The 15,549-nt window shown below is 41.2% G+C and overlaps 1 protein-coding gene across 1 annotated transcript in view; it reads left to right on the top strand.

The window, feature by feature from the left end:
• Window positions 1-235: 235 nt before the first annotated feature.
• The window catches only part of spred1 (sprouty related EVH1 domain containing 1), a 34,311-nt gene continuing 18,997 nt past the window's right edge, over window positions 236-15,549 (top strand). Inside the window, exons 1-2 of the mRNA XM_022214850.2 lie at window positions 236-632; window positions 13,620-13,890. Of these exons, the coding sequence (XP_022070542.1) occupies window positions 601-632; window positions 13,620-13,890 (303 nt within the window). The 5' untranslated portion in view covers window positions 236-600. The remainder of the gene's footprint in view (window positions 633-13,619; window positions 13,891-15,549) is intronic.

The raw sequence follows: 15,549 nt of genomic DNA, 5'->3' as shown, positions 1-15,549 counted from the left end.
CTTTTACTTCACGCGTCGGTATTAATATTGAAAACAGCTGAAGGCTTTTTTCGGCTTTTGGATGCCTTTGCTGCAAATTACTCGGACACGTTGACGGAGCAACGCGCACAGCGCTTTTTCAAGTGTTGTCCTGGACCTGAAGTTGGGCGAATGGATGCTCGACAGCCAGCCATAAAATAACCAGCCAAACGATACAGTCTACAGCCAATTTCTACATTTTTTGAGGATCATACTCATTTTTGTTTTCTTTGCCAAAGCGGGGATCTGTGTTTGTCGACGAGGATGATGCCGATGGCCCATTTGTTGTGGTCGGATTTTACTTCCAGGGAGGATAAAATGAATCAACGGTTTGTCATTCCTCCTCGCGATTTAACATTAGTCCCAGACAGCAGAGCTAACGTTAAGCTAGCTTCACTTGGTTTTTTTCCCCCCACAGGGACGCTTTAGTCAGGCATGCCCTTGTTCAACGTTTACTTACTATCCAGAATAGGGGGGTAATTTCTACATGTGAAGGAAAATGGTGATATTCGTGGTATTTATCCCGCCGTCACTGCGTCGTCCATGCTATTGCTAGGATTTGGATCCCCGTGAGGAAAAAAAATGAGTGAAGATTCAACAAATCCAAACAACGAGTGAGTGCTGTTTAGCTTTATATTTTTCACCTTGGGCACACATTTCAGCAATAACTACTCGTGTATTGCTGTTTATAGCATATGCTTTACACGCTGAGCAACCACAGCTCCCAATGACATTTCTAACCGTGCAACGCTGGTATTTTCATCATCTCGCTTAATATCAACAAAAAGGTTTGTTTTGGGTTTGGATACGTTTGTAGGCAAATTAAAATGCTTCTGTTATAAGAATAGAAGGAGCACTGTTTGAGAGACGTGAACACAGTAAAAAAAAATAACCTCCCTCTTTGTGTATTTGCTCTTATAATGCAGCTAACTAACATATAAGCTGTGAGAAATTCATTTTTAGACTGCGTTTGCTAATGTTTGCCTGTGTTTGATTCAATTGGGTGGGAAATTAAATGCCCTGGATGTATATTAATCTGCAATAGATTGTCAGTTATATGTGACTCGGAGTGGACTCTTAGACAGTCTAAATATAATTTTATATGCATGGCCTGTTCAGTACATCATGATCAGATAGCGCATTATATTGACAACCCAGTTCTGTGTGTAACTGCTGTCCGCCATGATTTCGGAACATACTCATCTATTAAAATCTACACATTCATGTTGTATTTCAGTCCGGGCCCGTCTTTAATGAAAGCTCTTTCGTGCTTATTGCGGCATTGAAAAGCTCGAAGATGCCATTTTTTCTCAATCACGCTCATTTACATATCACAATCTCCATTCATAAAAAAACGCTTAAAAAACGGCGTCGCATTCACGCCCGGATCGCCAAAACGTGCGGGCAACCGATTGGTATGTGTGCAGTTGTGCTTTTGTGCACGTCGCGTCCGTTTCCAGTTCGCGTTTTGGTATTGTTTTAATGGGCTGATCCCTTGTGTGCGCTTGTTGACAGTCAGTGAGAAATATCTGCTTCGGGAGGTGCTGCGGTCACATGATCCCCTCCATTCATAAAGTACCTGCCTGCCCATTCACAGCACTGTACACTGTTTCGCATTGCACCGACGATCACACAATGAATTTTCTGTATTTGGCCGCACAATTACGTCGCATGTAGGGCACATGTGCTCGACTACTGACCGTTTGTTTTACATAAGCGTGCAGTTTAACCGCCGTTTCCTCGCCATCTCGGAGGATTTTCTTTGATAATGTATTTGTCACCGTGGAAGTCATATGGCCCCCTTTCAGCCATTTAGTGTCATGCTTTAATGCTCGAAACACCCCATGTTTTTCCCCATCCATCTAATTGTCGCCTTAATGGGTTGATTGATTGAATGCATGAAGGTTTTGTCCTTGAACTACACATCTGTTTTTTATGTAACATATGATATGGAGTTCTTTTAAATTACAATTAAAACCAATCACACACATATTGTTCATCTTTAGCTGTAGGTCTTGATTCAGCTTAAATTGTGTACTAACATGCTCGATGGTAAGACCTCTTATTTGTCTATTTTTTTGTCGTGTTAACCTATAGATAAAGAAATTGCTGTTAAAATCAAAGCATTCCTCAATTTGATGTGGCTCCCTGCAATAACCTCAGAGACTCCTCAAGGCCCCCAAAGCCCCACTTTGGGAGCTACTGCAAAGGCTACATATCATCAGTGGTGTGTAAGCTACAGTATATGCTGGGTTTGTTCCACACTACATGGATGGCAGCAGCTAAGATGGCGAAGTGATCCAACATTGTTGCTATGATTCCACCACCTTTCTGGCTGTTTGTATGATCATAGTAATGGAGCAAACGGAATACTGAGCATAGCCGAAGCCATTTATTCTTTGCTGAGAGAGTCTCTTTATTATGCTTTTATAATGACACATATATTCACTTATTTTTTTAAGCATTAGGGATAATAATCAATCTGCTTTTCACAGCAGTTTTGTCCTTTATTACACCGTGACATGTCCTCTCCTCCATTGATAAGATAAATTTTGCGTCTTTGATGAGTCACTTGCTAGATCTTAAAAAAAAAATCTGCCTTTTCTATGGTACATAGAAACTGTGTAATCCTGGTTTCCTAAGCATGTAGAAACCATAATTAAGGAGAAAAAAAAAACATGTTTGTCCTCTTGTAGCTTACATTTAAACGTTTAATTTGAAAATCTCCCAAAAATTTGTAACGAGACAGCCCTGAAGTGGTTTTGTCTGAATGATAGGTGGTAAGCCAAGCTGGTGTACACACAGCACACCCTTTGCTGAGAACATGTTACTGGCCTTGGTGCAACGATGTTCACAAGGCTGAAATGACAAGACGCACAGAAAGCCTTGTAGATTTTGGTTTTCCGTCTTGTCTGGGTTGTGTGCTGGTGTGGCGTGATGTAAGGCTAATGTGAATCCTGTCGACGAGAACTATGGTCACGCTGGGAGAAGTGGAAGATTTGTGGGAAGATTTATGAAAGAATGTGCAAGCAGTGTCTCTTTGAATGCCACATTATCTAAGAGGATATTTATCGTCATCAAGCGAATAGCAAGTTTGAGATGCAGCTGCATGTATATCCTTTATTTTGTGTTACTTGTGCTTTTCTACATAGTCCAGCATGGAATGGTGTTGTCTTATTTACACCTTAAATCTCCTGTTTTGTGATTGTGTGACAACTCAAGATGGCTTTTTTTTTTTTTTCGGTTTTCAGAAAAATGGACTGCCATTAGATAGCTAGAGGTTCCTCTTGTCCTTTCTCAATTTTTAATTTATCAGAACAGGCTCTTCATGTAGATTTAGTCATTCTGGGGCCCCAGAGTTCGATTTTGCTAAAATTATTCAGCGCCCTCCATCCATTTCTATTGCAGCAACGGTCAGTTGCCTCAATTGTTCCTTGGTAGATTCCCGTATGCACTGTGTATTGTCTGTTTGCCAGTTCAGGTGAGCTTCCGTGATTCCTGTCTTCTGTGTCCTCTTCCTATTCTGGGTGATTGATTTGACAGCCAGCGTTTTATTCTGCCAATGTGGGGTGTCGGTGAATCTTATCACCTGTGGGCTGTTTTGCATACCCATTCCTGTTGCAGAGCTTTCCAAACACATTCCTCCTAAACAACCCTCATCATGTCCTGAAACGACAAAGGGAGAAGCTACTTCAGCTGTTAGGGCTAGTGCTTTATGGCCCTGGGTAATTGCCTATATCCTCTGTGGCCTTAGTTAAGCTAAATAATTTCCTGGACCTTTTTATTAGATGTATTATTTGGGGTTACTGCCAGTTGTTGGATATGACCTCCATGAACCTTAAGCTTTACTAGCTAGCCTAGTCTGAGCTGAAGGCACATCTTACCTTTGAAAAGTCTGCTGAGCTGAACATATGTTTGGTTTTGCTTCTGTATTATTTTGGGGAAGTGTTAGTTGTTACTTGAGTGGTTTAACAGTTGCGAATGTATGAATTTCTCAAAAACGTGTGAGGGCACTTGCAACTTCATTTTACATTATTGCTTGCTACACGTCTTCTCATTTTTTAATTTAGATTTTGGTGTACGTCTAAGGTGTGTGCATATTATCCCAATTACAAGCTCTTTGTATTAAATTTCATTCAGTTTGTCTCTGTTTCAGCTTATTTACTGAGGTTGAATGCTTGATAGTCCTGTAAGTTATTTTTCATTGCAGGTCATTTATATCCCAGTTTCTGTTTATTTTATTTTAGGCTGTTTTAATGTTTGTCATTAATGACAACGATCCCTCTGTATAATCAGAGGCTTGGGCTGTCTGTAAATGAGACAAGCCAACAAGCCTCAACATAGTTGGTGGACTGTTCCATTCCCATGGCCAGATTTTGGGCCCGGATTCTGTGTATTTTAAACCTGAGCCACTTCCCTCTTATGATTTTCATTCCTCTTCAAGTATTTTAGGAGTATGCATAAACTGGCGTAAATGTCAGCAGTGTATTTGGAGCATTTTTCATATTTTTTAAGACAAAGCCCTAATGTGGATCCACACTGCGTATGTAGGCTCTTAAGCCAAACAGTAAACTTGCAGTTTTTTTTCTTCTGCTTCCATCATAACGTTCCATATAAGAGGCTTGTCTTCATTTCTTTGTCAAGGAGGGCCTCTGATGTTCACAGACCATATCTTAATGCTTGTAAGAAGTGCTTTTTTGCACTAAGTGTCTGAATTGAGGATTTTGTTTTCACTTGTGCTGCATGGCGGGAGCATGAAGGCTGGGCCTTGTTGTGAGCTCTTTGCTGCAGCTGGGCTAAGATGTTCTTTCCTGTGAGGCCACAGACATAAAGGGCACAGATGTAAATCCTAAACCTTGTGTCTTTGATTGAGTTTCCAAACGCTTTGAAAACAGGAAGGGGTTTCTGCATGTGCGTCGTGCACAACTCGAGTGTTTATTTCTCTGAAAAACATTTGGCATGTGTATGTGTTCAGGGAAAGATAGGGCTGGATCCTAGATGAGGAAATTTTAAGCAATGTAACATGTTATCAAATAATTTATTTTATGAGTCAAGCTTTCAAATACAGTTTAAAATTGGACGCCTGTCCATGCATTTAGATCTGCTTTATAAAATTTTGATCACATTTGGTCCTCTCTAAAATGGCTATCGTCATAACTCAGAACAGACTTTTATTGGTTGGGAAAAATGATTCCTGATTTCTCAATTCCAAAAGAGGGATTCAGTGGAAAGTTGCCTACGGGAGAATGTAATTGATTTATCAAGATGGCCTAATAGTTTGGGTTGTTGACCATTTATGGTGATGGTAGTGTTATGGTATCCCCATCAGCCGACCATGTTGTGAACCGTTTACTACTTGTCATAGCAGTGTCTCTTAACATGCATGGACGCGGTCCTGGTTTGGTGGTTATCCTTTCCGAGTTGCTCCTGAGATGCGTTGATGGCTTCTCCCACAGTTAGATGGCTGCCTTGTCCCTCAGCTCCTGTTTCCCCTCAGTTTCAGAGTAGCTATGATGAGTAGATGCTGGGTCCTGGGGACTACTCTTACATCAAAGCAGACCAGAGACGCCGCAGCAGTCGAAATTTGTGGTTCCCCTTTTTTTTCCTTTTTTTTTTTTTGTATGGCAAGCGCAAGGTTTTAATTTTCCAAATGCTTGTGGTTCAAATTAAGATCATCTCAATATGTGGCTTTGATTGATGTTTGAGAATAGTTTTTTGGCATTTGATACAATATGGAATTCTTTTGATTTATAGTACCACAGCACAGCGGCACCTAGAACTTGCTGTTGGGGTTGCAATCCCAATCCAGTAATAGAGGGGTTGGTTTGAAAATCAGTGTTAGAAATGCTGTCTAAGTGAGCAGTTGTGACATTCGCTGTACTGGGTAGGTCTATGTATGATTTAGGCTATAGCCTAATTTTGACCCACTAACTGCTGTCTGTGACAGATGCCACCAGACGTGACTATGATCAGTTAATTTGTCGTCATAATAGGTAGCATTTCTGTAAAAAAGATGGTGGTACATTTGAAGTCAAGATTCACTGTGTGTGCAGCAGCAGAGTAGGCTTGTTCTGTTTTTTTTTTCTTTTCCTGAGTCAGTTGGTAGCTAAGCTGAATGTTCTTGTGAGGGAGATGACTCACCAGCAGCCTGAGGTGTTGAGAGGAGATAGGGCAAATTTCTCTGTCGCTTCTCTTTCTATAGCCAGTGTATTAGTTTTCACTGCAGCTAATGTAGGCAGGCTTGTGATGCTGGCTTGATGTTTCTCAAAGCATTATATTTCAGTTTTATTAATGGCTGACCGACAGCGCCTTTTAAAGTATTTTGCTCTGACCTTATGTCATAATTTGCTCTGCATCCATGTTAGGCCATGTGGTGTTTGTTTTGGGTATGTCTGTGCCCTTGAGTTTGCCTGTGGTTATTTAGGGGATTTGAACCGTGGCTAATTGGCTAGCTAGTTTGCACCGTTCAGATTAGATGCACTGCTGGAATCGACGACTGAGTCCCAGATTGCATGTTGTTTATTTCTTCAATGAGGCATGATCACAGTGAAAGAACGTGCACTACTTTATCATCTTATAACTTTAACTCAGAGTTACAGTTAATTAAAGTTTTTTTAATTGTTTGGTTTAGACTGAAATATTTTTGGTTGATGAAACTATTTTTTTTCCATCGCTGACTGCGTTTAAGTATAGCATACGCTTTATTATATGTACCCATGTGTGTCTTTGGCTAGATTTAGCTGTATTGAATACATACAGGCATATTATATTTAGATGAGGCTGAATTTGCTAAGGATATGTAAAAATAGCACATTTTATCTATGGTAACAGCTGTTGAAGACAGCCATACACTTTAATAAGTAAAGTGAATGAGTCACACCCAGAGTTGCTTTTCACGCCGTCCTCTGTGGCCCAACCTTTCCTTGTGATTGCTTTCCTTTCTGAGGATAATCTATCGAATCGGATTGGGATAAGTAGCTTGTGTTTATTTTCCCAATGATACTTTAATGATTTCCCCCCTCCTCAAAAGTCCTACTAGCCAAAGTGGTCCAGTGGAGCTTGACCAAGCTTGACAGCCTTCGTCCGGTTTTGATATAGGAGAGAGATGGGGAGGAAAGGGGGCGATGGAAAAAGAGGTGGTGGTGGGGTTTTCTCCCCTTTTCTGATGCTAATGAAAGGAGGAATGGTTTTCCAGCTTTTAGCTTGCAGAGTGTGTCTCCCCTGCAGCATGCTCCACTGCCTGGACATTGTGGGAGGACAAAACTCCAGGCCGGGATCCAATAACGTGAAATTTCAGCAGAGAAGCGGCCATTGTGTAGAGAGAGGCAGCCAGGAGGGGTTGGGTGGAAGGGGGAGACAGAGTGGAGGAAAGGGAGGGTGACTTGGCGAGCACCCAGGGCTCAGGCCACATCCTTTCTCTCTCCCTCTCCTCCTGCTCTCCCTCTCTTCCTTCTCCTTCCTCTCCCCCTCCTGTCTTTTTCTCAGTGCCCCCCCTATTCCTCTCCACCACTCCTCGTTGGGGTGGGAAGCTTAGGCCTAAGACGGGAGCAAAGCATGATGGCATGCTGGAACCCAGTGAGCCATAGGCCAGAGCAGCAGACAAACGGCCACTTTGTCCACTTTGGAAATGGTTGTCCCAGGATCCCCCTTCTCCACCACACACTGGAGCAGCCGGCCTCGAGGCCCAGGCCTGCCTGGTCTGCACGTGCTCCCCGATCATGTCTCTCCTCTCCTCTCCTCTCCTCTCCTCTCCTCTCCTCTCCTCTCCTCTCCTCTCCTCTCCTCTCCTCCTCCTCTCCTCTCCTCTCCTCTCCTCTCCTCTCCTCTCCTCTCCTCTCCTGGGGGTATTGTAGTAAAATTGTTTACAAATAAGTGTACTGCATTTCAGTTTACACGTTTTCACAGATTTGAGAGCAAAATCCGTACATGTGTAGTGTGATTTGTAAATGTGAAAGTGAATCTACAAATGGGTTTTCAGATTTGTACTCAGATCTGTAAATCTGTACACAAGTCTTTAAATGGGAATTAAATTTATAGTAGATGGTCTTTTAATAATGACATTATGTTCTATTGATTATGAGTGACAACTTCAAGTCAGGCATATCTGAGGTGAAAATAAGAAATTATTTGTTTGTTGTAGTCACCACCACTGCTCTCAGTCATTCTTTTTATATGCAAACACATGTAAAAGTCTTAATGTACCCACTTACTGACATTTTTCGTTTCTTTTTACACATTGACAAATCTGAGTACATTTTCAAAATCTGATTACACATCTACAAGTTTCTTTACGCATTGACAAAATTGATGCCCACACAGACAAATTACACATGCTACACACATACAGGTTTAAATACACTTTCACAACTCTTCACGTGCATTTGCACATAATATTGCTACAATACTCTTCTATTTTGTACAGATTTTAGTAATGATATTTTTGTTTCCACTTTGCTGTAAATGATACTTAAATCTCTGATTCTGTATTTTCTACATTCTAGAACAGATTATACACATCAATTATGTGGACAGAAAAAGCATGGCTTTTCCCTCAGATATCGGTGGTGGGAGTCGTTGATTGTCACCTTAGTCTCCACCCTGTTCCTATCCACAGCCGCCTCCCCCTCCTCCACAGTCCTCTGTTACACTTGCACCCCCTCCCTCTGTTTTTCTCTCCTGCTTCGGTCGGAAATGAAGTCAGTCATCCAGCAGAATAACTTGGAATATTTGGAATTGGGGGCTCCTTTCTTTCTGCCCCCCCTCCCCTACAGGCCCAGGCCAGCTGATCTGCTTCCGCTCTCAATTGTGTGTCCAGTCGACTGTGTGCTCCCAGCAAGAGGCTTGGAGGCCAGCCTTTGTCTCCACCATCCCACTCTGAACTTTGTGTGTGTGTGAGTGATGTGTGTGTGTGATGTGTGTGTATCCGATCTGTGTGCGTGTCTGCATGATCAGTGGGATATCTTTTGGACCCCCATTTGTCCTAAAAAAAAGTAACCATTTTAATTATGAGGGGAAAAAGAAGAAAGAGGAACGAATGGAACTATTTAATTTCTCTGTTGTAAAGGCTTTGTCAGATGGCTCTAATACTTGATGGTTGACTTGCGATTAGTTCTTGATCTGCAAGTTTTTGATATGTACTGTCAAGATTTGAATTGAGTTCCTGCATAAATAAGTATCATTTGTTGTTTTAGGTGTGTCTGTGGTTTTTAAAACAACGTTGTCAATAGTGTTTTAGGCCGGATGCAAACATGCACATATGCATAGTTCATTTAACTTCCTCTCTGGGCCTAGCCCCCCTCCCTGTGAGTGTCATGGTTGCTGGCATGTGTGTGATGGTAGGTCTGAAGGGTCAGGCCCTGGTCATTGTGCCCTGGTCATGGCTGAGCGACACCACCGCCTGCCTTCTGTTCACCCCAGGGACCCCTGTCTGACTGACAGCCCCTTCTGCACCCATCACCCGCATCCTTTATTGGGGCCATAGAGGGGTGTAACAGCAGCAGCATTTTCCTCTTTTAGTGCCTGCTATACTGCTCAAAAACAATTTTTTTTCCCCTGGTGCGGCAGAGGTTCTCATGCACTACTTTGGCGGCCCTGCTGTAACAAGATGTAACCAGAAAGGGTGTTTCTGTGAGGTTGCAAGGGGAAGTTAGCTGTGGTTGTGTCAGTGTCCTGCAACAAGTTACTGTTCAAATAAGCCTGAGGCTGCACATTAGAAAGAAAACTGACAATTGTGCTGTGAGGACATTTAGGTTCACAAAAGATACACATTGTTGGTAATTCAACAAAAATATGTGTCTCTTCTTGTCCAGCCTTCTATTTCTTTTTTACTTACCCATATTTGTTTGATTGGCAGAATGTTTGCTTATTTTTGGAACAGTTGAATCAGTAAGTGGCTGTAAAATCACAGTATAATCTTTGAAGTGTCCTTGGAATTGTGATGATTATAATAAGAAAGTAAAAGTCTTCCAATGTTGTCCATTTTTTTGCACCCTGATTGGCAGAGCTTGCTGAGAATATAGACAGACTGGCACGGCATCAGTTTCCAACAGGCAGAAGTGTGCACAGCTCTACCAAATTAAACACCACCAAAGGATTTGATAGCCGTTCAGTCTGACTAAAGGATTGTTTGGTTGTATTGATTTGTGACTAATTATGGGAACATCAAAAAGAGAACAGATAATAAGGACATAAAATATATTTAATAAATTATGGAAGGATATATATTTCTTAAAGGGGAACTTTGGTTTTTTTCAACCTGGGGTCTGTTTTCATTTGTCATTTCATACATGTGAGTGATGGAGAAATTAATTTTCGACATAGCTCCAGTATTTAGCCAGGCAGGCAGCTTAGCAGCTCAGCTAGCAGCTCGGCTAGCGAAAAGAATGGGGCAGCTGGCCCCCCCGCGTCAAAGTCCGCCCTAACGTGCTTTTGCCCCACACTGACCGGCTCAGATAGTCTCAATGAGTGTCCCACAACATACTAGAGATGAGAAGTGAACGGAAACCTCCACATTACCTGGCGATCGCTCTTTGTTGTGGTGTGTATCCAAATCTCAGGACGCTAGAAAGCAAATCTTGTTCCAAAATCGCGCGAGAGCTCACGCCAAAACACTGGTTTTGGCGTGAGCCATGCTATTTTCCTAGTTACGTTTTAAAACTGTTTATTTGGTTAAAAAAAAGTTTACATTTGTTTTGCAGTAGCTTATGTTAGCAATAATTCTACACCCAGCAGTTATAGAGCCAACATCATCCTTAATTAGCAGCTTTTCTGGTTGCCAACACAATACAAGTCCAATATTCACTTTTCTTTTACATCATTCTGATAGCCTAGCCGCGCTAGACCCAGTTCTGAAGACACAAGGGTCGAGGAACTCTGGACAGGGAGGGAGGCGGGCTAAAAGGTTGTCTTTCAAATCACTCTGCAGCGGTTGGGTAGGTATACAACCAATCAGCTTAATGAATAGGCTGACAGAGTTCCTAAAGTGCCGGAAATCAGACAATGCGGGAGTTCGGTGAAGCCTTATTTATACTGTCAAAGCTCAAGTATATTACAGACATGTTAACAGAAAGATTATTCAGACTCTGTGCTAATGGAGGTCGTTTTTGTTGTCGACCCTGGCAGAGAATTAAATTCGTTGCTGTGGGTTGTCTAGGCTAGTTGTTTCCGGTTGTTTCTGTCAGAATCGTTGCACCTCTGTCGTCACTTAGTTACGTCCGCCTTCTGACTCTACACTTCATGGTGACTCGTGGGCCAGTTTTAGGAGCATCCAACCTCGCGGCTTACCGAGGGTAACGAGACCGACCCTGGCAGAGAATTAAATTTGTTGCCATGGGTTGTCTAGCGTGGCTAGGCTATCATTCTGAGGGAAATGCCTGGCTTTTTTGCTACTAAGCACTACTTTATCATCACTAGTAAGTCACTGTCTGTCTGTCCACGATGTGGTATTCATCAGTTCGTATGACTCCTTTTACATTGCCATATTGTTTTTTTATACCGTTGCTTTTGACACATCATTACAAAAATGTTGTTTATCACCATAAGGTCTTCTATTAATCATAGTTAGTTGCAAGCAAGAGGGCAAGGTAGCATATGTTGTTATGAATAAAAAAAAATCAATATTTTCATATGTTTTGATGAAAATGCACATATGTTTGAATTTAGTCAGTTAAGTAGACAATCTTGTACTTTTGAGCATGTCTGAACAACCTAGAATTAAGTGTGCGGTTTTCAAAAAGCCAATCTGGTTTGTAGGTCAGTTTATTTTTGACTGACTCATTTATATCTATTTATCAACCCTTTGAGGAAGCTTTGGTCAGCTATTACCAGGTGCCAGGATTTGAATGGCTTCCCAAAAAGACAAAGATATCCTCAGATTTAATGCTCACTGGCTCTGAGATTAATTACTAACCAATAACCTAGACAGTGAGGTTTGCCAAGGGTGTGGAAGGCAGCAGACCAAAGGTTACCCTTATGTAGCTGGCCAAGAGGAAAGGCAGGAAGGGGGAGGAAGCAGCTATTCTCCTTTTGGATCGAGAGCTTCAAGTTACTATTTTTGTATAGTACATGTTATTGTTAGTGACATTTCTTTCCCTCAGTCACTGCTTCAGATTTGGCCACAGGTTGAGAAGAAATTCTTTAGAAACGTTTCAGACTCTGTGACATCATCTTCATTGGTCAACGAGGATGTTGGCCAGAGAGCAATGTGTCACAGGGAGACATCCGGCAGTCACATTCTTAAGTTCTTCTGCCCATTTCTGTCAGCTCTCTGATCTTTCCAAGTCTTTAATATGTTACCAGCAGTTTGTGCAAAACGCTGCCCTCAGCAAGCCCTGACCTTTGTCATTTCCGGTGGCCCAATGCAGTGTTATCTAATCAGGGAAACATCTGACTCCAAGTAGAGAGAAAAGGAGAGGATTAAATGAGAGACAGATTTAGAATTACGGTGTGTCATAAATAGTTATTGGAATTATAATTTGTCATAAGTAGTAAGTATATTCTTATGTAATATTTTATTGATACCCTTACACAGTATAGTGAATTTGAGTTCTGATTTGTATCAAATTTGTGAATAGAAATCTTTTGTTCTTACACTTTGAGATCGTTTGATATTTGAATGATGGCACATGCATTTTTTTGTCATTGTATGTAAAGAAGAAAAAAACGCCTAAAAACCTGAAGCTCTGTGCATTTTTGTACAAACTGCGTCATGATAGCTGTCCATAAACTCGCTGAAACTGAATAATTCACTGGATGAGAAAGCAAATAATCTACCCTATGCTTCATTACTGTTTCATAAAAAACACACTTTTTGTATCTTTTCCTTCAGTTACATAGATAATGTTAGGTATTACAAATGACTGATCTACAGTGTTTACCCTATGATTCAAAGGACAGTCCGCGATGTGAGCTGGAGCCTCCGTCATGTGCTGTGTTGTTTAAAACCACCTGCTTTAGGGGAAAGGTTGGAAATCAGCAGTGATCAGAGACTGAACTTGGCCCATGGTCAGTCACCCTCTGGCTAGGGCTAAACATGCACTGATAGTTCAGACAGCTTATAGTCGATTATATCATGTCCCTAAAACCAAAATGTGCAATCTCGAACCTTACTTTTTCAGTCTTTCTGTTTTAATAGATGCTTGTAGGCTAGCTTGTTTCTATAGTCTTTGCCTCCACCAAGATTTCCCTCTAGTTAAGAGTAGTTATAGTCTGATGTGCTGTGTTTTGAACTCAGTTTACACGTTCAAATTGTTGAACAAATGTGATGTAGTAATTGTGAACCTATCTTCTCCCTTTACCTTGTCTGTATATTTTGATCTTCACTACACATTTAATAACCATATTGTGCATGCTAAAGGTACTGTATTACAACTTGTTTATCCTGAAATTTAGCTGTGTTATGTGGGCTGACATTTCATGTAGGCTGATGCTACATAGTTCTCATTATGCTTTTGTAGTCCAGGTTATATACTCAGATCCTGAAAGCGAAAAATGTAAATATGATAGTTACTGCGGATTCTGTTCACTAACAGCGTTATTTTCTCTTTTATCCTTCTCTCCTTTTTCCTTGCTCCCTCTTTGTTTTCCTCCCTTTTCCTCCACAGTGACAGTTATGCGCGTGTGAGAGCAGTGGTCATGACTCGGGATGACTCCAGTGGTGGGTGGCTTCCCCTGGGGGGCGGAGGCCTTAGCTGTGTCACCGTTTATAAGGTCAGCCGGGCGGAGGACAGCGGCAGCACCCACAGTGGAGGCAGCGGAGGAAGCAGCGGCAACCTCAGCCCCTGTAGCCCAAGTCCTAGTCCCAGTCCCACCCCCAGTCCCAGTCCTACTGCTGTGGAGTTCCACATCAAGGGCGAAAGGCTCAAAGACAAACTGGTAAGGGAACCTTGAGCCCATATATGGGAGTCCTGTTATGTGCTACTCTGCATAAATTAATAATAATGCTGGATATATAACCAGCTGCTTGTTGCGCTGAACATCTCTCCTTAGCTGTTCCTTTTTATGCCCATATACATGTCAGAAATGCTGCGTTCTCTTGAATGAGATCAACATGAGTCCTGCTTTCTTGGTCTCACTCACACACTCTCACACAGGAAGTGGTTGTTTGGCTTTCCTCCATAGCGCAGGTATCTGAAAATAGGAGCAAACTGCGTGATGCTGTGATGCATGATGACATCATCAGGGAGAAGGGCACATGACTCAAGAGAAGAGAATGTGGGATGAGGGATGTGGGAAACAGACAAAGAGCATGGAAGGGACCTGCAGGATGGAATAGGGGCTGGAAATTCACACTCACTCTGGTTTTCCATGAGTACACAAGTATTTGACTACCTATTTATAAAAATTTCCTCTTCTTTTTTAAAGTGTGTTATAAAGACTGTATGTGTCAACAAACTACATTAGGAAAATATATCCGGGTTAACCTGGTGTGAAAGTACAAAATCCGAAGCATGTTTGTGTGTGCAGCGCGCTATAGTTAGTATGATAAAACTGAACATAGGTAGTGTCCTGTGTCTGTTGGTATTTAGACACCAATAGACACAGGACACTGAGTATATGTAGTTTCTGATAAACGGTTAAACAAATAAAGCCATTTAAATTAAGATGTATGCAGAAAAACTATGATCTAGCTACAAAAACATTGTGTAGTATGGCTTGCTCTGTCAGTTACTTTCATAATATATTTATATGTGGATTACTTTTTCAGTTTTAATCAGAAAATGTCAATGTCCAACAAAAGGTTTCAGAGCCAAGGGGACATATTCCTATTTCTTTTTTTTCTTGCTACAAATCTATTATCTACTTGAACCATCAAAATTTTGAGATTTTGCTTGAGAAAAAAACTCAAATCATTAGTTCATTATCAAAATGAGTAATTAGGTTTTTGTCAATCAGTTGATCAATGAAGCCACTAACGCCCTGAGTGCAGTGTCTTGAAGATCATTATCATACTCAAACTGTATTGCAACTGTTTTTCCCAACCTCTTCACACACATTGCATATCCGTTTTGGATGCAGTGGTGGCTGTAGCTACACAATATAGTAATATGATGCTTTCAATGATTAATTGTTATCAAACCTTTTGGCTGATTTAATTCAACAAAATAAAGATTGGTATAAAATCTCATTTATAAGGAGCAGCAAGGGCTTGTAAATAATAGAGAATTGTTATTTTTGTAAATATAACGGTGGAACATGTTTAGTTCAGGCATTACTAATTTTTTAACCATTGACAGGTTCAATAGGTTCTTGCTCTATACACCTGTACCCTGCATTATATCCACATAAAAACACAGAACTTACAACTGTATGTCTTTGTCTGTTTCTTCACAAAGAAAGTAACAGTGAAGCTCCACAACATCCAGTCATACTCTAATCTGTAGGGCTTTTACTATAGTTGCTGTAAAGCTCATGACCCTCTTGTCACACTTCATTCTGTGGTGTAGATGTAAAACAGATCCAGTACATGCACTGGGATAATCCTGTATCTGTGGTAATAAGAGTGTAAATCTGTTTGTGTGAGAACGAGAACTG

This window comes from Acanthochromis polyacanthus, chromosome 1, assembly GCF_021347895.1.
Source record: "Acanthochromis polyacanthus isolate Apoly-LR-REF ecotype Palm Island chromosome 1, KAUST_Apoly_ChrSc, whole genome shotgun sequence".
NCBI classification, from domain to species: Eukaryota; Metazoa; Chordata; class Actinopteri; family Pomacentridae; genus Acanthochromis; species Acanthochromis polyacanthus.
Note: the sequence above shows the minus strand (reverse complement) of the source record. Positions and strands in the feature narration are given on the sequence as shown.